The sequence below is a fragment of the Callionymus lyra genome, chromosome 12 (assembly GCF_982586985.1).
Source record: "Callionymus lyra chromosome 12, fCalLyr1.hap1.1, whole genome shotgun sequence".
NCBI lineage: Eukaryota > Metazoa > Chordata > Actinopteri > Syngnathiformes > Callionymidae > Callionymus > Callionymus lyra.
Window position 1 is genome coordinate 21,583,062 of NC_141829.1, and position 23,717 is coordinate 21,606,778.

Sequence of the window (23,717 nt, forward strand, 5' to 3'; positions counted from 1 at the left end):
TTAGTTAAAAAGAGAAATATATAAAGAAGTTTAAAATGAAAATATAAAAGTGTTGCATGAATTCTACAAAAAATCTTGTTGACATGATTAATACATTGTGTTTTTCTTTATTAAATGTTCTTTTCTTTTTTGGCACTCTTGCTTTTGCCTCGTAGTCTACAGCATATATTTTGGCACCTTATGAAATGTAATTAATACATCTTCTCCCTCGTCTTTTTTGCTATAATGATATTATGATTCCAAACACACATTATATTAGCATACACTTTTATGTTTAAACTCCTGTTTTTTCTCTTGTGTGATGAGAAGAATTCATCTCAGAAGCTGATGAATGTAGCTTCACTTCTGCACCTCCCCTGCCTCCTGAAATAGCCGAGTATTGACAGAGCTCTGTGATTTAGTGAGGCTGAACGCAAGAACTGTCAGCAGCCAGCACAGTGTTGAAATTGTTTTTTTCTGTTACACACTCACGAACCTCTCAATCTCATCATCTTTGTTGAGGATCTCCATGTAGTTGTCTTTCAGTCTGAGGTATGTGTAGCCGAGTCTGTGGAGAGGAGAGAGAATAAAGCTGATTGCAACATTGATCTTTTCAGGGAAGAAATGCAGCTTTTCCTTCAGTCTGCACCCTCGCAGTGAGGGAGGATCAAAGCAGTTATTTCAGGTGTCTTTTTGTTTGTCACAGAATCAATAATAGAAAACTTTACTTGGCCCAAAACTTTGTTTTTGTTGCAAAATTAAATTCTGCAATCTTTTCATTTAAGTACAATAAACTTTTACATTTACATTGCAATTGACTTTAGCTGTGTTATCTTTTGTCAGTACTATTTTGAGGTGGATGCCTGTTAATTGGACTGGCACTGGTCAGTGAGGTATTTGTACCGGGCAAAACAAAACTAAATAAAAAAGGTACATAATTTCTGTTCTATCAATTATTAGTGTCTGAAAGAAGTTTTATTTGAAAAAAGACCAGATTCTCTAAGAAGCAACATAAATATGTGACTCTTGACACGTCAGGATGATTGTTTTCAGTCAAGTTTACTAAAAAAAAAGAACCAGTGAGTCACTTGGTTAAATTAGTTAAAAACAAACTCTATATGGAACCATCTTGTTGCAGAGAATCCATTCCAGGGCTCCTGTTGATTCAGCAATATAACGAGATCTATTTTACGTGCACCTAATGTGATTTTCTGTACAGGTTAAGTGTCTGATTTCCCTAATTTTAAATGAAGATTTGGATTTGTTAAAATGAAATCAAAACCAGAATGAAGGCCAAATACTGTGTATATAATTGCCAATTATTTACCAGGGTTAAGGCAAGTGAAATTTGAGAATGATTACGTTGTTTTAATACCATTAGAAATGTAATTTGAGACCAACTTAAGACAATCAACTAAACTGTAAAAATTGTAGAAAAAAAAAAGAAAAGAAAAAAAGATTAATGACACATGCTTAAGGACAATTTTACCAAATGTTATTAAACACAAAATAAGTCTGATATTCTTGACTCCCACTGTGTTTATTTTTAAAACATTTCCTGCACAAATTACTAAATAGTAAATATTTCGAGAGTTGAAACGGACATAAAATCTTGCTCATCATGTTATTATTTTTAAGACTTTTAATATTCACCAAGTTCTTTAGTTCTTGTTTTTAAATTCATTAGTTTAGTGTTTACAGTAAATATGGAAGTCATAAGCATGTTGATAATTAATAAGTGTTAAATCTAGGTCAAGTGTATTCTTTGCTTCACCTCTTCATCCCTTCCACAAGCGCCACCTCGTCGGGCGAGGAAGAGATGTAGAAGGACGTGGGTCTTCCCTGGTGGATGCCCCTCTTGATGCTGTCCACCGTCTCCTCTTCCTTCACCTGCACGGTGTGGCACAGACACAGCGCCCGGAAGAACAGGTCCTCATATTCCTACAAACACAGCGTTGTCAGTTGTTGTTGCTGCTGTAACCTGTGGTATCTTTCTTTGAAAAAGCACGTACTCGTCGAAACCCTCCCGGCGAGGAGTCGATCATGTCTATGCTGGAGGCGGCGCTGAGGATTTGTCCGTTGCAGATGGCGTGCGGGATGTAAACGTTCCCATCGACGCAGCACTCGATGAACTCCATGTTGTTCTCTGTGAGAGTCCCGGTCTTATCCGTGAACACGTACTCCACCTGTGGTGAGAGAGGAGGTGAGGGAAGTGTCTGGAGTGAGGAATGATCCCAAGCTCACCTGTCCAAGCTCTTCATTCAGGTCAGAGGTGTTAACCTGTGCTCCCTCTCCCAGCTCCTCGTCGAACATCTCCTCATCCCACGTGATGAAATAGGAGCCCAGGAATTTCTGCATCTCAACGGTCACGTACATGGACACTGGGATGATGTAATTGAAGAGGACGGTGAACGCCAGGAAGTCCGTGCATGCTCGGATCACCTGAGGGAGCGGTTTAAAAACATGCTGAGTCAGGTCATGATGGTGCTTTCAGAGATAGTAGGAACATACCCAGTGACGCTGACGCTCGTTCTCCGTCCTGTTGTTGTACCAGGGCTCGTCTCTGTCCGGAGACCACTGCCACGCGTATTTTAAAACAGTGTTGATGACCGCTTTGCTAATCAGGATGCACAAGTAGACGATGAGAAAAGCGTTCATTGACCTGCAGAGAAAGTGGATCATGAGCAATTGCAGTCACGACATTAAGCACATGAATCCTACTTTTCCACGGCCGAGCGCTTCTGAGACTTTGACTGGTAATTAAGCGCCATCTTGGTCTCCATGCCAGTGTACACGGCAACAGCTGAAATACATAGTCAAATATTAGGGCGGCATAAAATGATTATTTTGTGACAAATTGTTGTGTTCAAATCAAGAAGTAAATTTATTTTGTAATTACAATTAAAAAAAGAATGTATTATCGCTTTAAGTGAGGAACCAGGACATATACCCAGTATCAATATAGTATCACATTTTTTCTAAAATATATTTGCCGCTCATGCACACACAATGTAGCCCCAAACAATACTGACAAAAACACAACTCAGTCTTTAACAACTGACAAAACTATGTCCCAAAATAATAACAATAGAACAAGTTCTTGCTAGCATAATCTGATTTAAACTTGTATTGTATTTTACTTATTGAAACCATTTTACACTGCGCAACACAACTTTTTATGTCCTATAATCTAAATTGTGTCTCTGTGGTGTCTTTCGAATACTTCTCAGTTTTATGTCGAGGCTTTGCTATAGTTTTTCCAAATCTTCGGGACAGAAAAGTCGATTTTAACGTCCATTAAGGGACTGTATTACACCATGGTACACGCCCTTTAATGAAAACCCTTATACATTTCAGATCTCCTATAAAGAGACCTTGTCTCACGACCTCCCAGGAGTGCCGAGACATTCCTCAATGCAGTATCTAGAAACATCTAAGTTCGCAATACATTTACACATAATAATTTGGGGAAAACATGATTTTAGGTTCGATCATATAGAATTGAGTGAGAGAGAGAAAAATAAATAACATGATCACGCCTACAGTATAGTGCGACACCAACAGCAGTTTTACACAACTTCAGCACCATTACAGTGAAATGTATTTCTCACTTTATTATTTACTGTTTTTTTTATCAGAAGTTTATCAGTCAAACTATAAAAAGGATGGGGTACCCAGCTTTAAAAGGCTTTAAGGTCCTGCATTGGCATCATTTGTGAATAAATACTCAAGTCATTACTGATATTGTATGTCGGTTTGAACATAAATTAAATGCAAATAACATTTCAATAAAACTTTGAATCACCCTTCACAAGAGGCCCATAATATGGCAGCACTAAATAATTTAGTTAAATTCCAAACCGTATTTTCCCCACACTTTTTGCACATAGTCTTTTAATTCACTTCACTATTCAAGTTATCAGTGCACATGTTGGTTATACCATAAATATGTTGTGTGTTCTTCAGCGTCGCTCCTCTTAGTAGCAGGTTTTCTGCTCCGAGAGGTCTGCGAGAATCAAAAAAGGCACATTTATATCCAATTCAGACGATAGTTCAACAGCAAGAGGCTGTGGATGCGAGTGACAGCAACATTTGAAGAGGCTCATGGAGTGAGAGATGACCCACCTTGCCACAGGCTCCTCCCTGTCCTTGTAAATGTTGACGCGTCCCACGAATCTGAGAAAACATCCAGTCCAGATGAGAATCAAGTAGGTCAGAGAAGTTGTTCTATGTGCTAATAAATGTCAACTGGTGTCTGCGTGCGGATGGCACTTACTTGTAGAGGTCAGGCTGCGGTTGTTCACATTCAATTGTGGCATGTAGAGAATCCACCTCCTGCTCTGTTCGAAAGGCCATGGTATCTGGTGTAGCATAATAGGTCTGAAGAAGAGAGGGGGAGGCAGAGGGGGGAGAAGACAAGAGAGGAAAATGTCACCCTCAGTCATTACCGAGACAAGGTTCATCTGAACTCTGCGTGACGTCCAGCAGCAGTTTGCTAAATGCTGGAAAAGCAGCGACCTCGGAGCAATGGCGGGGGGTCCGGGGAGGGTGGAGCCGTGGTGGTGAGCTCCCCAGAGGGTCCCGGTGGGGGCTTCTTTTATCAGTCATGCATGTAGTCATGTGACTGACATCAATGAAAATCATCGGAGACACCAGAGTGGTGAAGTGTTACCTTAACATTTCTGTGTGTGTGTGTGTGTGTGTGTGTGTGTGTGTGTGTGTGTGTGTGTGTGTGTGTGTGTGTGTGTGTGTGTGTGTGTGTGTACTTTACTTTGTCACCATCTCCTCACATCTGTCACACATCTGTTCATCACGGAAGAGAGAATCTCTCAGCCTCATGCCTCTAATATTCACATCTGGAATATTGAAGCATCTGGTAGTCAAAATATTTTATTGCGTATTTTGCTAGTTAACATAACTGTGTGTGTATATATATATAAATAAATGTTTTATAATTTATTGATTTACAATCAAGAAAATATATTTTTGAGATCCGTAAATGGATTTTCATGCAATCTCCAAGCTACTATTAAAATTATAGATGACAACTTTGATATATCTTTATACACTGGTCTGTGAAAGGCGCTGTACAATTAAAGCTTACTTACTTTTACTTTTTATATTTTTTTATAAGGCTCTACAAGGTAAATAACAACTGGTTTCACTACTAGTTGAGGAGGACACACAAATTGTATTCAATTATAAATAACCTGTAGAAATTATATTTATGTAGTATATGTACTTTATTATATACACGTTCTTTAGGGGGATTTTGGACGCAGGGGTTTGTCAGATATTTGTCCTTTTTTATCCTTGAAACAAAATAATTTAAAAAGTAAAATCTATTAAATCAAATGGGTAATATTTGTTCTTTTTTTTTTGTTGTCCTTCTAAACGGCGAGTCTGTTTGCCGACATTAAATGAATCGGTCAACATTCTAGTCCAAACTGTCAAAGAGACCCGTAATAACCCCGTCGTAGTTTTCTATTCACTTGCAATTTAACCATTATTCTGTGGTCGAATACGGCTTCAATATACCTTCTGCTCCATTTTCTGCTAGTACATTAGTAAACCACAGGCCAGAATGTGTACTGCATTTCTTTTTATTTAAATTGACTTTAGGAAAAAGAGCAGGAACAAAAATTTTATCTGGAAAGTATATCAGAGTTCAATCTGCGGTCCTGTTGGAACCAATGACAATGAAAAGGGAAAACCTTGACTTGATCACCCCATTAGAGGAGCGATAAAGAGTAACCTTCATCATCATAGCAACTGTTATTGCGTGCATTCATAGTCTTGAGCCCTTTCACCTTGTGACTGGACTCTCCATCTAAGCTGGTGGTGGTGACGTAGCAGGTCCCGTCCTGGCGGCTGGAGGAGAGCAGGATGAGGTCACATGGGAAAATCTCGTCCTCCCTCACGACCACGATGTCGCCCACCTGACAACGACACAAGCTCTCGGTTTAACAGTTGGAAACATGAGAGTCAAAGCGAACAGACAGACCTGCGGGTAATCTACTCATCCTTTACCATTTTCTCTCTTGCTCGCTCTTTTTCCAAAGGATTGAGCAGTTGCATAACGGATTATTGCTTATGCCGAGCAGCTTAAGCTCTAATAAATCCCATCTCCACGGTGACCATGCACATGACACACGCTCTTTGATTTTTGCATGATTAATATATTCATCATTATTCCTGCGCCAGAGTCTCATGCTCCGTCGTCTCTCTGATCTAGGGCGGTGAGAAAGAGCAATAAATATGGCGCTAAAAGTGTAAAAATGGAGGAGCGGAGCAAGATGGATGAAGGAAACCGAAAACCTCATCTTGTATTTCTTACGGTCTGCATTGTTTCTTGGCCGGTGTAATGAAAGCTCAGTCACAGAAGGCACCTCAGCGGTTATATACGCCACTTATGCATTTCCATAGGAGATGCTTGGAAAAATGCTCATCCTGCAGTCTGACTCCTGTTTACGTTCAGCGAGTGAAGAGATTCAAGTCTGCTGAGAAAAGCTGATTCAGGACACTGTAGATGAACTGTGATTAAAATAGGCTTTGACGTTTAATATCTGGTCCGCGGCGCTCGTATTACTCAGCGTTTACGGTGTGCAAACAAGATGAACCTTAGGATCAAGGTTTCATAATTTATTAACACTTCCCCCACTCTCACACGTGCCGGTGTTGAACCCCCAGCATGTGCTGCAGCAACACAAAGACGGCACACAGCTTGAATTTGAAGCATAAAAAAAAGACTCTTCATCTTATAGCTCATGGTTACAATGAAATACACTTTATGAACATATGTTGGAGTAAAGAAGTGAAAATAAATATGAGAATTTTAAAAACATGTTATCAACAATTGCCATAAACAGCTCAACGCATCCATTTTTAACATTTAACATATAACATTCTGATCAATGGGGCAAATTCTACTAGTCATTTTCGACACAGCAGGACAAAAGGAAACTTATAAATAATGATGAGGCTGCACACGTCAATAGATCACTAAATGTTCACAATTATCGACATTGACTTTGGTAGTTTATTGTGTTAATGTAATAACATTTACAACTTTATTGAAACTACACGATCACATAAGTGATGTTTGTGAAGGTCCAGCTGACTGTAAAAGCCGACCACAAGTTTAAAAAATGCACCAAGGAGCTCCTTTCTTTGTCATAAGATCTGGCTATTGAGTCACTGAAAGATTCCATTGGTCGCCAAAATACAGTATTTAAATTCGAGCTAAATGTTGCTATGTGAAAAGTGATCCTCAGCTGGGATTGCTAAATTGGGCGGCAAAGCATTATTATAAATTTCATGTTTCTAAGAAGGTGTCTGTTTTTGAGAGTGAATAAAATGTGGAAGAATGTAAAAAATGTTAATGACAGTCGCGGAAATATAATTAATATTGAAAAAATATATATAGTTACTACTTCGCTGATTTCATTTATTGCGGGGGTTTTCATAATGTAATCCCCGCAATAATCGAGGGACCACTGTTTATATAATTTCATTTGTATATGCATTGTATGAAACATTGGATATTAAAGCTATATTCAAATATCTAAAAGTTATATTTGAAATCTAATTAACAATAACACAATTATTGTAAATACAGTCAAAGTGCTCCATTTGAAACCCTGGACTTAACTGTAGTTTCCTCCTTGAAATAAATCTACACAACAACGTTTAAAGCTGAGGCAGTAAAGTTTCCGAGCAGACAAACATATCATTTGGAGATTTAGGTTGGTCGTTTATCTAAAACGTTCTCATCGCTGATCTGCTGTTACATCATGGGAGAACTTTGAGGGACGATGACAGGGCTGTTGCAAATGATGAAATAAATCCTTCGTGCCCGGCCTTTAAGGGACGGTTTATGATTCCGCGTCTCTCCACGAGCATTTCAGGGCAATTAAGGGGAGGGGGGCGGGGCGCAGAAGCAGGGGAGACGCTTGTAGATCATCACAGTCGTGGCCTCAGGTGTTGTTCTGCTCTAATGAGGACAGTCTTACCCGGAGCTTGTGACTCTGTGTCCTCAGCACCTTCCCCTCCTGCACCACGTCCACCGGGCACTCGTTTATGGAGCAGTCGGCCTTGTGTCGGAGCCAGTCCTCGTAGCCCTGCGAGAGTTTCAAGTAGAAAAGTGTGTTGATATAGATCTTTGGAGGAGGTGAAAGTCACACTGTAATTAACTAGCATCGCCGCTCTCTGAGCTTAGTGACCCGTTTCCTGGATTTGCCGCCAACATGTCATGTTTGAGATTTATGTCCCGGGAAAATTTAGCTCTTTTTTTTTCCCCACAACAGCTCCATATATCACCCGCACAATCCTCTCCGACCAGGATGCAGCGGAGGATGCAAGTCCCAGCGGCGGAGTAATTAACAGAGGAGACCATTCATTATCATATTTCTCACATCACCAGACATATTCAATGGCGTGTCCTTTCGCTGAGAGAGGAATGTGTGTGTGCAGATAACAGTGCCGCTGATTGGACGGAAAAGTGGAGAGTCGGGGCTGCGTTTGCCAGAAATCTCAAGCAAATGTGTGTGTGTGTGTGTTTGTACCTGTTTAATGGCAGTGACAGTGATCACGAAGAAGAGAGGCAGGCCACTGGTGACTGGGCTGGTGGGAGTGTCGATGATCAGCTGAAAAGAGAAGATGAAGCAGAAGACAAATGATGCAACGTAGAAGAGAAAGTATCGACTGCACTACTTGTCATGAGTCGCATGAGTGAGATTAGTGACACAATATGAGCTCGTAAAACTTACAAAAAAGGAGTGTCCAAACTATTTATTCATACCCGACACTGACTTAAATTCTCTTATGAAATAAATGCAGTGTAAAGGTGGGGTAAATGTTCTTCAAAACATTGTTAGCAATATTCAAAAGTTCCTTCCATCAGCAAAAAAACATGTTGCTAAGAGTTAACTCTTAATTTAAAAAGGAAAATTAGAGATAAACATTTGAAACGGGGTGAACTGACTTTGACAGAGACTAAACTTGTTTTCCCTCACAGGCTGGGCTTTTTAAAAAGGTTGGTAAATAGCAGTCAGCCTCACAATAATGTTTGTGGAATTTTCCTTTCAAAAGAGTTTTTGTTCTAGACAAAGGCTGAGGCCGCAGAGGATCTGATCAATGGCTACATTAAAGCCATGCCTGCTCCATGCTAGGGCTGTAAGAAAACAATACACAGATACATATTTTTTCTGTTACTATATTTGAAAAAGTATCAATTTATATATAAATATATTAAAATAGTTTTGAATCATAGTTATTTTATGGTTTATATTTCAATAAAGTTTGATTAATTTTTATTTTATTTAACCAAAAGATAGTGGAACAATCACAAGATGTCACAAAAATTCAGTGACCCTTAGAATCGTTGCAAAAATGACGACAGAATATAATATATTTTAATGAATCCTATTATGAGCTAAACAAATCATCTGGAATGAGACAAGTGTATAGCTACAGCTCTACTCTACATAATGCATCTTTAAAAATGGAAAAATGGAAGCTAGCTTAATTAAGATTTAAACAACTAAATAAAAGATTGTTGAAGCTTTAGATGCATATTAAATTTAAAACTGAAATAGTCACACTTTTATAACATGTACATGCTAAACTTGAGGAAGATAAAAAAGACATTTTGAAGGAACAATCCCCAATTTTGTTCCAAAACTCGTCCGCCAACATGATTTGTCATTTTATATTATATGTCAAATATAAATGAAGATTGAGAACAAGTAATTCAATGTTATTTTGCTTCTTCTACCAATGTGCAGTATTTAACAGAATGGTAAAATGCTCTTTCGACAAACTTCACAATGTTTGAATTTGATCCCACCTATCCAAGATAATACCAACTAACTAATGCTAATGAAGAAAGAAAGATCTAGAATATGATACTTGTGTTAGTTATGATACTATGCTGTGACAGGTGCAGCAGCGCCGACAAAAAACTATTTTTTGGGCACCATTTAACAAACCCTACTTCAGTAGTACTTTTATTGATTAGTTCTGGGGAAACAGGATTCTTGACATTGTCAATACAAAACAAAAGTGAAATGTAATATTCAGTAACGTGACATATTTGATGTGAAAGAGGCTGATTAAGTATTTCTGCACTGGCTTATGTAGATGTGTTTTAATGTGTGATCCATTTCAATTTTTATCTGTACATTTTCAAGTCTTTAAGGAGGCCTTAAGGAAACAAACACAAAAAAAGAAACAAAGAAATTCCAACCTGGACCAGAAATATGACCAGAAAGTAGAAGTTGGCGATTCTCCTGAACTGCTCGAACAGATTCTTGGGCACGAAATTCCAGAAGGTGTACTGCCAGGGAGAAGGAACGCAGTTTCACACACACAAGTTGGAGGACAAAAGCCACATCAGAACATTTGAACAATTTTTCTGTCAGGACAAACGGAGACTCACGGCTGAATAACAATGAAATGTGTTCTGCTGTAAAATGTCCCTGACAGAGATTTCATGGCCGTCTGGCTCCAGAACAAAAGCGCACAGATGATAATAAACAATATCATGGCAGAGACTCATGAGCAGGAGCTTGGTACCTTTGAGGAGACGATGCGGTTGTCAGGGTAACGCTGAGGGATGTAGGCCTCGGCTCCCGGAGGGGGTTCTTTATGCCCGATGTAGACCGTCCGGCTGTCCACCCAGTTGTCCTCCCCCACACACTGAGATAAAAATAGAAAGCAGGTATACTTTATATACAGTGTTACTTAACCTCACCCCTGTCCTGTCCACATGTGTAGAAAGAAATAATGAGAAGAATTCCTAACATGTCTTTCTTAAAGTCACTCGCATAGTATCACAGCAACGTTTTATTTAATCATCATCCACATTTTCCAAGAGTATTTATTTTGATCGTGATTTGTTTGTTATCTCTTTTTTATATTAAGTTAAACTTTTCTCTCTTCTTTAATGCATCCATTGACAATATTAATAATCAATCTTGTTCACTCACAAACAATAAAATCCATGTAAACTTACTTTTAAATCAAGTTTACATTAATTATATTTCCCTTTTTATTCATTTATTTCGTTGTTTATTTGTTTTCGTTATTTAGTTGAAATCATCATAGTCTATATATACTGTATATTATGCACATTTCATTTATTATACCCAAACGTAATATTAAATGATGATTTATAATAACTACCTATAATGTTATTTTTCCTGAGATTATTTTACATTTTGTGAGTCAAATCTAATTTTCCAGAAATGTATTAATTAATATTGACTGCATACACAATTTAAATAAAACATTTTATCAACAGTTTATTAAAATTTTGCCTCCAATATTGCACTACTGTTCAAAAATAATTGTTATTACGGTGATGCCAAAACCCAACTGTAGATGTTGTATTTATTATTACTCTCTGAAACTATTATTTATTTCTTTTTATTTACCACATTTTTATTTTATATAACAGTAGCCTCTAACACAAAGGCACTTCTTTTGGCCAGGTTTAATAAGAGAAATAAGCCTGTAAATCTTTATTTATGCAATAACAATACCATGATTTAATATGTCTCCTTCAAGATGTCACTACATACAAGAGCAGCTAGCATTTGACATCATTGCTCTAGGAACCATTACTCACGTTACTCTCAACCTGACATTTAGATATTTCAAGATCAAAAACTAGGTTTGAAATGACATCATCATCATCCTTCGTGGAGGATTTTGGATCGCCCTCCCGCGGTTCACTTCAGTGTGTCACATGACTTGAGTCAGTCCTTTAACAAGCGAGCGTGCAGATGAGAGGAATGACTGAAGGATGAGTGGATGTTTGTTGATGTGCGTAGGTGGATTCATCACTGACTCACACATGTTTGTGGACTCATTTAACTTTTCACTACTTTTTTAAAGCACAGCATCACAATCTGCAAACATGGACATTTCATTTCACCTTGTTAAGTTCATGCATGTTTAGGATGAATTGGTTGATTGTTATGATTGGTCTGGCTTAAAAGAAACAAAGACAATTCATTTAATAGGTAAATTTAATGTGATATCCGCCTTACTTTTTATTAATAGAAGTAAAAGCTAGAATTTTTTCCAGTGTTTGTCTACTTTCATCAGATACTACGACAGTTCCCATCAAATTCCTTTCTTTCCATAATGATCAAAATTGTAGGGATATATTCTTTAAGTGAACCCTAATAGAAAAAGCTCAAAGTTTATTTGTAGCCTCCGCCGTGCCACAAAAAATATATAAAGCAACACAATATTACACAAAAAAAACAACATAAAGACAAGCTACAAGAACAAAAGTGAGCCAAAGTAAAAACTGGCGTAAACAAAACATATAGGTTTATAGTTTTTATATTATATTTTATATTTATATATATTTTTATTGGTTTATTGGTTGTTGCTTTATAACTTAAATAGGTAACAATATTAACATGAAAAGGAGTCTGCATCGACCCGAATTCGTTTGCCATGTAAACTGACCGGATTTGGCCAAAATCCTTGAGCTTTTCACAGGTGGGAAATGATAAGAGAAGCTGAAAGATCTTCCAATGAAAAGCAGGTCATTTGAAGGTGTTCGAAAGATAAGCGACTCGTAACTTGCATGCGAGTCAACCTGCTACTACCATGTGCTTCAGGAGATTCGAGCACATCTGACCTTCCTTAACAAAAAAAAAAAGCAAGAGAATCAACAGGATTTATTGTCTTTTCGTGCCAAGAGAGATCCACTTTTTGGCACAGCGGTCGGTCTGACACAGCTTTAATGAGAAGTATCGACCATTAACAGAAAAGTTCCGGAGCAAGCACTTTAGGGGACACAGCCCCTCACCTTTTTCAGTGCCCTCAGCATTTTGGCAGTCATGTACCTCATCATTACTACTGACCTGAACTTTTAATATCTTTGTACCGAGCAGCCGCCTGCTGTAAAACTCTAGTACGAGTCAGGAAATCTCTCAGAATTAGACCGTGAAAGAACCAAAAGAAAAAAAAAAAAGGCTGAACCTGCAGATCCGCTAGTTAAGCCGTTTCCTAATGTAATGGAAATTACAGTGAAACAGACGTTAGATCTAAACTTATCCTCTGAGATCAACAAGCACTTTGAAGAAGAATAAAAATAGCAGAGAGCAAACAGTGTCAGCTGACTTGAGATTCCTCCGAAACATGAGGGAGGGGGCTGCGTGACCCAGAAACATACATGGGGGCTAAACGTGCCACGACCAAGCTGCTAATAAAGGAAAGAGCAAAGAGACAGTAGACGGAGGAAACACACAGATCATCTAACAAAGACTTATAAAGATTCACCATTAATGCTTCAAATTAAAATAACCTACAGTTTAACGAGAGAGTTTTCAATTTTAAGTATCTTTCTTTCACTTATTGTAAGCATAAATCCATTAGGCAAACAATATATTGATAAACTCAATTAGTTTTTCCTGCAGTGCTTTTTTATCATAATAAAAATCATGTTTCAGACCGAGTTTCAGCCAATTAAATAAAGCATAAAGATTAACTATATTAGTCACCTAATACTGTAGAAAACATGGATATATCGATCAAAATAATCTGCCATTTTTCCCCGCCAATCCAAAAGACTTCCTTCCCAACCATCAAGTATGCAAGAGGTGGTTCAGAACGTTCTGATTTAGGAAGCTATAACAGACTGGTTGTCAGTAAATCAATTTGTACAATTATATGAAGTCGATGTGTTGATTTGGCTCAATATTCTGGAAGAACCAATTGGGAGGTTATTGTCATTCAACGAAGGGAAAGAAGTAAAATGTTTTTGGGTTTGAACCAACAATATAGACACTGTTGCAGATAGTTGCAGGTTTTCGAACTGACTAGAAACGAGTGAGTTCACCTAATGCAAAGGTCTCATACGAGTGGGGCCCACCACTAGACATCCAAATTTAGCATGAGTGAGGCCACCCACCAGAAGGGCCAGAAATGCCAAACCTGTGGGTGGCGTAGTACTCGCTCAAAAAAGGGAGAAAAAAGCAAGGGATATAAAAGAGTTTTCATGCCATTTTACTGCAATGTTTATGAACATTTGGGCCTTATTTAGGCAGCCAGAATATAGACCCCTGCCTGGGTGGCCTCTATAAGCTTGACAATGAAGGAGGGTCTGGTCAGCGATCCATTAGCGCATGGTTGTTACATTCAAAATAAACTTTACGAGAACGTAGCGTCTCTTTAAGTCTCAAAGTATCGATTTTATGAAAGATAAAGAGGAAAGCGATTCATTACGTCGAGATACCATCAATATTACAATCAAGATGACCATTAAGACGTCTCAGGGAACGTTCTTTGTTGGCCAGCACGGCAGTTTAAGTCTGTGTTTAAGTGTGTTTGTTTCCACAGTGGTTTGTTTGTGTCAATGATCGTAACAAAGGAGTTTGTCCTGCAGAACGGTGGTTCTTTTGGAAGCTCCCGGTTTCTCACAGGATAAATAATTGTGTCATGTTTCAACTAATTGTACATCGTAGAAGACAAAACATCATCAATTAATTGAATACATGTACACAGACTCCAATTTCCTTGACTTGAAGAGACATTTAATTATAAGCTATATCGATTATGTTTTTGAATGCAACACACATGCATACAAATGGAACTCTGATGATTTCCCAGATCGTTTTTTTCTGACGTTTTGTCCGAATTGGTTTGCCACAAAAACATGGTGAAACAAAACAGACCATTTCGCATGCATGTGTACTGATACATACAAATGAATCCTTCATAGTGTAGAGAGAGGTCTTGATAAAAAGGGTTGCTTGCAGTTATAAAGAAAAAAATCTTCTATGAGGTAAAATGAAAGACTTTCTTTTAAGCAATTATACTGGGAGAATATTCTGCTGGAAAGGTTAATCAAAAGTGTATAGAGAATAAATAATGTCTGATTGATGGGATCTTGTATTCTAACTCTTGCAGTGTGATGAAATACCATAAACACACTATAGATTTTCATTAAGAAAGAGGCTCAAGGTGAAAGTGACCACGACTGACCATTGCTCCGGTTTCAACCATCAATCTATTACATCCTGCAAAGAAATATATTGTTGAAAGAAAAATCGGTTTAAATGTTGAACCAAATTTTTTTCATCTTACACATTTTAGGCACACACGTATATTAAAGAAGACACAACTTTTATACTCTTATAGATTTAATCGTGGTTATCTGATCATTAATCCTCAGTGATCCGTATCAAATCCGGCCTCACCCCCTTTTTCTACTAAACCAGCGTTTCCTCTCCACTCTACTGCTCCATCACACAAAGTGGCTGGCTGGTTGCTCTCTGGACATGGAAGCTTTGTCTTTATTAACAAGCCTCACACAATGTCGTGGCAGGCTGCTCTTACATCACCATCAATCACAAACAATGGGGCGAGGGACGCGATAACATAGAAAGCCTCCTGACCATTCATTTCAGTTTTGTCGCCGTCGAGCAGGGATGATGAAAAAGTCATGTGAAAGTGAGTCCCTATAGAGAAGTCTTGATGTTGTAGCACACACACCATCGACTGACCCGATTAAACGCTGCTGTTTGAGTTTCCCTCCGGTGTCACCTCATGCCGTGTATCCCTCATTAACTGGTGGATCAGATTTCACTCTGACTTAATAGACTCCTCATGTAAGCCGGTCAGAGGACAACGAAACATCACGTACTGAAACTCAAGAGGGCTCTCATGGAGAACAGTGGAGCTAAAAGAAAGGCACGCACAGGAGTCTATTATGAAAGTGCTTCGGAAGTCACATGGAAAGTCAAGTAAAACTATATTGTACGAGTCATTCTAGATGAAAACTTCCTGTGGAAATGTAAACAACTTGCTTTTGGCCGTTTCCCCAAATAGTCAGTTGAAGATTTTGCATACAGATGGTGGATAGTAACACAAATAACCTGTTCAATAGCCTAAAGTAGGTACAGTATGTCCAAAAGTCAGGGGCTATGGGAGGCCACAGTTTAAACCAGAGAACCTAAAATACATAATTGTTTTAGTTGTAAAAAAATATTATTTTAATTCCTGTAAGGTAAATATAAGTTTGTTAGGCCGGTAACTTGTACAGCCTAATGATTTTGGCGTCCTTATGTAAACAGGTCTGGCACCACCTGACACAGAAGCATTACATTTTCAACTCAACTAAATAGGATACTATATATCTTGGTATGATGTAACAGTTAATCTTTGGACACTGCTTGTTTTAACGTCATTGAATGTGGTCGTCATAAAAACATTGATGGAACACCCCTGACCAAAAGAATCCTTAACATTCCAAGAGCCAAAAACCGTGAGGATATTGACATTAACAAAAGCTAACAGCAAGCATTAACCCAAACTAATTTTTTGACAAAGACACAATAAAGCTGACTAGGGTTGGCTATCGAACTTTGGTTCTTTTGTAGCACTGACCGAAAGTTTGTGCTAGCAAAACACGCTTCATCTTTCGGGGCCAAATGTTGGTACCCAGAGGTTAATCACTGTATTGAGGCTTGATGATGCTGCCACAGATTGGCTGTTATGTTTTGTCATTGCCTTATTCAGGTAAAATACATGGTTTGGATTAGAAATTTAACAAAGCTGTTCTAAAGGGCACCTAATGTGAAAACCCAACTCTCCTGACTTATTCTGACATTTTGTAAATGTTGAAGTCGTCCTCTTCAAAATGCAGTAGGTCATTCATCATGACGTTGCTCCCTTTTGAAGTTATTACTTAATACAATTTTCTCCCGTCTGAAATCTGGCCAAACGTGATTACGGTTTAAATTAAACATTCTGAAGTCACTCTGGTGAAAAGTCCTCCCCTAGAAGACCTAGGTCTGTTAAGTACTTACATGTTAATCGTGTAACAAAATAAATATTTATGTAAACATGTTGAGAGTTACTTCTGCCTTTAGGTGTTTTTGTTATGTGTACACTAAGCGGCAAACCTTGTTTTTATTATTCGTTTTTAATGTGCAAAACACACAGGGGTGAGTTTGAAATTTTTGCCAGTCCTTGATACAACTCATGTTTTTGGGACCAATCAGAGCAGAGTGGGCGTGGTTGCTTGGACGATTTTTGCAAAAAGAAACATACTGGTGAGTATGATAAAGGTCCTAGAACAATTTAAAAGACACTTAAATCAGCACATTAGGTGTCGTTTAAGTTTTTTGGTATTCTACAGCATAGCACTTCTAGAGAAACCACATCTCATTTTTTTATTTTTATTTCCTCCTTTCTTGTATTTTTAAAAGTAGCCACCATATTTTAAATTGACCTTTGATGTTGATTGTAACTACCACAATAAATAAAGTGCAGTTTAATAATGTTTAATAATTAGTCCTTTTGAACTTTATTTTGTCATTTTGGGTTATTCTTTGGAAAGGAAGTGGCTCTGTTAAACTATTTAGAAACAACGTGATAAAATTGTGATCCGATTTTAATATGAAATGTTTTTGTTTTTTTTGCATCACCAGCCCCTAAAAAGAACTTGAAGCGTTGTGGTGTGAAAGAAGCACCAACTAATCCACACTCTTGCATCATTAAAGAAATCAATCTTAAAAGGAGGCAAAGATCAGACTGGAGGCAAAACAGCACAGGACGGGGAAATCAAATAACACAGTGAAGTTTGTCACTGCGGTGATGAAAGGAAACTCGGGACCTTGATCTTTGGAAGACGGAGTCCTTCTCAGCATCTACTCCGTTGCTACTTATAGGGCATTTATCGCCATGGCAACACCGTTTCCAGCAACAAGTACCAGCTCCTACATTTACGAAATGCAAACCATAAACAACTTCATTAGATTAAAGAGACCATATTTTTGATGGATTACAGAAAGTATAAACAACATTATTAGATGGTGTGACCTTGAGTGATCTGATACTTATTCCTAATCCCAGCAATATAGGGTAAGAGGCAGGGAACAGCCACTAACACGTATACTACTACAACTAACCTTATTATGTTTCTGGGTTGTGGGAGGAAACCAGAGTGCCTGGACGAAAGGCACAGCGAAAAAATAAATAGAAAGCATTGAAATAATGTAAAACACTTGGTATTTTAGGCATTTCTGCCCACACATGACAAAGCAAAATCTAGACAATAAGAGCATCATTTTATGGCATGTGCCCCCTCGCTTGTTTTAATCTCATGATCCAACTGTTACATAAGTCTTTAATTCTGGTGCACTACTTTTAGTCTCCCCTCACACTCAGGCTTTTCCCAACCAGCTTTGTAATCTCCTTCCAACTCCACCGAAAATCTGAACTTTTTGCAGGTGAGATCAGAGAGAACCGGGGCGAGCCAGAGCGCCGATCAAGGCCTGTTTTCTCGGATGAAAGTCTCCGGAAGCCTGGCTTGACACAAATCCAGTGTGTTTTTGTCACCTCCAGGATCTCCGGCAGGGCTCCTCTCCAAGAGGAACAACAGACAGGAATAGACCGCTCTTTAACATTTGTAGCGCCATTGCTGGTGTGACAAATAGTAGTCCTGCCGTTTTTGCCTTTTCACAAGTAGCCGGGAGACTTAAAGGGCTACTAGAAACCTTTTTTACAACCGGCTCAGGACCTGCTGCGAACCCTTTCGTAACAGAGCCAGACCCACTTACCACCTCAGTAAGTTCTAAGTCATGGTTCTTAACACTTCGAGGCAGCAAGCCATAGACATTATTATCATCAGTTGACAAGGTCAGAGGTCATTGTACTCCTTTTTTTTATTCCTTATTGTTTTTTAATTATTTTTTATTTAGTTCTGTACTTCATATTATCAGTTATATGTACTATATACTTATGTTTAATTTATGGTATCGTTTTGTTAACTGCTTCCCAAAATGAAGGAATAATAAAGGCATATCTTATTTTGCCAAAACACACAAATTATTTGGTTGCTTTCTTCAGCTTTATTTATTAAATAGCCTAAAAACTCATCTTAACATATATACAGTTCCTCTTTTATTCTTTTATTAAAAACTTGTTTTCCCTAGTCGTATCTTGCAGGTACGTGGATTTCCTCCACGTCTTTTTTGACAACACGATGCATTTCATTCCCAACTTTTTAATATGACAGGGTTTTATAATGTTAATTCTTTATTTTTAAAAAATACTGGAGGTATTCCCTACCTCTGCCTCAGACTACTTTCTTTCTGCAGTTGTGAATGCTCGCAAAAAAAGTGTTGCTTTCTCAACAATGCCATGATGTCAACTAGTTGAATAAACTTGATTTCATTCTAGAACTTTCTAAAGGTCTTCCAGGACACTCCGAGGCTGCAATGCTACACGTAATCTCTTCAGTGCGTCCAGTTGGACATGTGTATGTTTGCTTTTCTAAATGTAGTGTTTTGCCAATTGTTCTGTTGGCAACACGGACATGTTATTGATCAGTACTCAGCAGAGGCAGCTCTCGATCAATCGTCGTTCAGCTACAATCATAAACTCTGTAGCTTCTCAGGCCAGATCACAGGAAGGAAAGAGCTTTCACTTTAACGACCAAAAATAAATTGTTTTAAAATAGGATTTTCTGGACAAAGGTGATGGAAAAAACTTTTAGCTAACAAGCACACAGCAGTGTGACAAAACAGCTAGTTATCTCCAACACACCTGAGCCAGTTGCTGAGGTCAGACTTAAGGGTCTTCTTGTCTGTCACACTCTCCTCCCTGGATACTAGAAGACACTTCAACTTCCCCTAATTTAGACACTCGCCTGCAGCTCGGATCAGATCTGGCAGATAATCAAACTGCACTGACAGTTTATGTCAGGCCAACCGATGATGTTGATGCCGTCATTTTGCCATTAGGAAATTACATCTGGACTTTCATATGTGCTGAAGAAAATATCACTCTTAAGGATATTATGAACAAACCAGAGTATTCTTTTGTGCATCAACAAGAATCAGTTCACAATCTTGAGTTTTACATCAGTGTGCACGTATTTGCTTCATTGTCTTCTGGTTACAATTGAATTAGAAGCATCACATATGACCACCATTAGTAAGGGACAAGTATAGATGGTGATTTAAGGTTATGACCTCAACAACCCTCACAATGTTGAGTATGCACTTCTATACCAACAAGCCCGCTCTTTGCTGCCGAGACCTCTAGGAAGGTCTTTACCTCAGAATGTTCAGGGTCAGAGGGCAAGTATTTCCCCTCAACCGGAACTGTCTGTTACATGACTCGGTTTGCTTCTCAGAAAACTGGACATTTTCCGTCAAAATATTAGAAAATAAAAACACTGATTTGGAAAACCCAATGAACTATAATTCATTCATTCAGAGGCCTTTTCATAGAAAATACAAATATATATTTCTCTTTAGTTTTCCACCATCATGTTGGCTGTACAACAGCATGTTGAATTAAACTAGAAAAGCAACAGCAACATATGTCAAGGAGCAAACTATAAATAACTATAAAAACACAGCAAACAATCAAATTAATAAGAAACATCTTAGAATTGTGTTGGCTAACAGCAACTCAAACTCGGAATTTTTGATGTTACCTAGCAGAATTTTGGATATCCACGAAAAGGGTTTCCATTAACACACATGGGTCAAACTCATGGCCCAGAGGCCAAATCCAGCCCAAGTAATTGTATGTGGCCCACTTTGATATCTTGACCCATAAAGATGCCAGTAGTTAAGCTAAGTTAGTAAAGAAAGGGTTTCAATAGTCGTCAACAATTATACATAATCTCCTAAAACATTCATAATGGGTTTAAAGAAAATCATTTTATGGGAATTTGATTCAAAGAGACAGTTTGGTACATCAAAGTTATTTCTGCCAGCAACAAAGATTGCTATATAGGAGAGAAATCTTTTCAGGCTGTTGCTCCTAAGCTTTGGAACAATCTTCCTCTCTCTTTGCGCTTGATGGAGTCTACTGACTCCTTTAAGAAACATCTTAAGACGTTTCTATTTGTTCAGGCTTTTCCTTGAATTCCTCGAACTCCTGTGTTGTTCTCAGTATTATCTTGATCTTTAAAGTATGTACTTTTTTGAGTATTGTTTTGATTGTTTAAGCGCTTTGTGACCCTGGTCTCGAAAAGCGCTATATAAATAAATATTACTTACTTACTTACTTACTATAAGATTTTGGCCCCTTGTGTGATTGAGTTTGACTAAGTTATTGCCCATGGTGGGCAGTTACATTTCCTCAGGGGCCAAATTCCATACAGCGGGACAGTGTGTATTCTGAGGGGCCGTCATCAAAAATAAAGGAGTGAGAAGTATGAAAGAGAGCTAAATATTCTTTAAATAATATTATATATTTGTTTATATTCAAAAAATGCTTCATCTGATAAAAAAGCAGTTTTTTCCCCCCAATGTTTTACTTACGTCTAGCAAGTCTTAGATATATACTCACAAAAATTACAAAAACAGCAACCTTATCATCATATTTATAGGCAAGTTATAAACAACGGAAATAAATATAATATAATATTGTTAGTACATGATCTTTGACTTCATAAATACAGTCAAAGGACCGCACTTTACCCAGGTCTGCTTTAGGCCCCTAATAAGTGTGGAACTATTGGCGTACTATATTAATCTGGAGAAATAGAAGAAGAAAATGGAAATGAAGCAGGAGTTCATCATAATAAAAAAAAACAGAAATAAGTAATTTCAAGGAAGACATTTTTAAATAACAACAAGAAATACTTTAACCGGCAGCAGTTAGTAGAGATTGTGAGTTAGTAAGAACAGTCAAATAAACAAAGCGAAACTGCCAAAATCAAACACATAAAAACAAAACGAATTATCTTTTTTTTAAACAGAGCAGGTACTGGCCACTGCAGGATTGGAGTGATCTGCACCTATACTTGTACAGAAGTGCACCAAGTGATGGTGTTTATTTCCCCTGCAGAACCTCCTGGCAGCTCTGGGATCGTTTAAGTATGTTTTGGTTAAAGCCATTCAAAATAGGCCAGCCAAGTTCATTTCTATTCTGCCATCACCTGCAGTCCAGAACACTGAAGCCTGGAGCAGCATTGGAAGGAACGTGTGGGTCTCTTACATATCTGCGGATGATGTTCCGGATCTGGCTGAAGTCCATCCTTCCGTCGGCGCTGCAACACGGGCTCTGCCTCGACGCTACCTGGCGTGGACGTGTCCCGCGGGGTCCATCGCTTCCCCGCCGCCGTGTCTCCGGTGATCGTAGCGAGGAGCAGCGGTGTGGGCGTCCGTGTCAGCAGGAGGGTTTCACGGCATCCTCGTGAAGAGCCATGCGAGCCCCGCGACCACAACACCCCGCGACGCTGCTACATTTTTAGCCGGAGAAGAACCGCGAGAAAACTCCAAGCCTTTACACCCCAAAAAAACAACCCTCTCGTGGGTCACGGTACCTCTGCGCTCGTGTGGCTGTTATTCGAGTCGCCGGCGGAAGTGGCTCACGGTTCTTGGAGAAGTGGTTCGAGTCCCGCTCAGTTGGAGCAGCAGTGGCCCTGGATGAAGCGCCCATCCGATGGCGCATGCGCACTGGGCTCCCCCTCATCCTCATCGTATAAATAAAGCAAAGCGAACATGAATATTGATATGTTCAAGTCTGGAGGTTCACATAAGTGCAGACGAATGAGTATCAAATCTGACACTAGAAATGCTATGTTGACAAAGAAAGCTATTGCATATAGTGTTTAGAACTTGCAAGTAACAATTTAAAATACAATAATCTAATCAGTTCTCCGAATTATAAGAAGGTATGTGAGACTTTATTTATGTTATGTTATTGTTTCAAACAATAAGAAATATGTCTTAATACACTCAACTTATTATTCACAATATTAAACCTGTTAAACGCCTTAGGCAACACCCTTCCCCCTGAGTCTCTCCTTCGCTGTTCAGAAAATATATTACAATAAAAAAGAAAAAAAAAGTACTGTGGACACAAATCACTATCAAATAAACAAAGCAAACATGAATATTGATATGTTCAAGTATAATACTGAGAACAACACAGGAGTTCCAGAAAATCAATGAAAAGCCTGTTTACAACTTGCAAGTAATAAATTAAAATACAATAATCTAAACAGTTCTATGAATTATAAGAAGGTGTGTGAGACTTTATTTATGTTATGTTATTGGTTCTAACACTAAGAAATGTGTCTTAATACACTCAACTTATTCACAATATTAAACCTCTTAAACGCCTTAGAAAACACCCTTCCCCCTGAGTCTCTCCTTCGCTGTTCAGAAAATATATTACAATAAAATAAAATAAAGTACTGAGGACACAAATAACTATCAAATAAACAAAGCAAACATGAATATTGATATGTTCAAGTCTGGAGGTTCACATAAGTGCAGACGAATGAATATTAAATCTGACTAGAAATGCTATGTTGACAAAGAAAGCTATTACATATAGTATTGAGAACTTGCCAGTAACAATTTAAAATACAATAATCTAAACAGTTCTCTGAATTATAAGAAGGTTTATTTATGTTATGTTATTGTTTCTAACAATAAGAAATATGTCTTAATACACTCAACTTATTATTCACAATATTAAACCTCTTACATGCCTTAGGCAACACCCTTCCCCCTGAGTCTCTCCTTCGCTGTTCAGAAAATATTATTATTACAATAAAATAAAAAAAAAGTACTGAGGACACAAATCACTATCAAATAAACAACTAAAGGGGAATATTTCGACAATTACTTGATATTTTGATGGTTAATGAGCATGAATAGTTTACCAAGTAAAATGTGTTTAGAAGATCTTCATCAATAATTCATAAGAAACAGCTGTTTTCGTGAACAATTGCCGGG

The 23,717-nt window shown here is 38.1% G+C and overlaps 1 protein-coding gene across 2 annotated transcripts in view; it reads right to left on the reverse strand.

Annotated features, from left to right (window-relative positions):
• LOC148068639 (phospholipid-transporting ATPase IH-like) overlaps window positions 1-22,353 on the reverse strand; it is a 39,520-nt gene extending 17,167 nt beyond the window's left edge. The window contains exons 1-15 of one of the 2 annotated variants that reach the window (XM_087804151.1): window positions 21,967-22,353; window positions 10,555-10,677; window positions 10,226-10,315; window positions 8,544-8,624; window positions 7,992-8,099; window positions 5,790-5,918; window positions 4,256-4,359; window positions 4,105-4,155; window positions 3,921-3,985; window positions 2,701-2,782; window positions 2,491-2,641; window positions 2,224-2,421; window positions 1,992-2,165; window positions 1,754-1,920; window positions 476-547 (exon numbers count right to left, since the gene is read on the reverse strand). In XM_087804151.1, coding sequence (XP_087660277.1) covers window positions 476-547; window positions 1,754-1,920; window positions 1,992-2,165; window positions 2,224-2,421; window positions 2,491-2,641; window positions 2,701-2,782; window positions 3,921-3,985; window positions 4,105-4,155; window positions 4,256-4,359; window positions 5,790-5,918; window positions 7,992-8,099; window positions 8,544-8,624; window positions 10,226-10,315; window positions 10,555-10,677; window positions 21,967-22,005 — 1,634 coding nt within the window. In that variant the 5' untranslated portion in view covers window positions 22,006-22,353. The remainder of the gene's footprint in view (window positions 1-475; window positions 548-1,753; window positions 1,921-1,991; window positions 2,166-2,223; window positions 2,422-2,490; window positions 2,642-2,700; window positions 2,783-3,920; window positions 3,986-4,104; window positions 4,156-4,255; window positions 4,360-5,789; window positions 5,919-7,991; window positions 8,100-8,543; window positions 8,625-10,225; window positions 10,316-10,554; window positions 10,678-21,966) is intronic. The other variant, XM_087804152.1, reaches the window with a different exon arrangement.
• Between the last annotated feature and the right edge of the window lie 1,364 nt (window positions 22,354-23,717).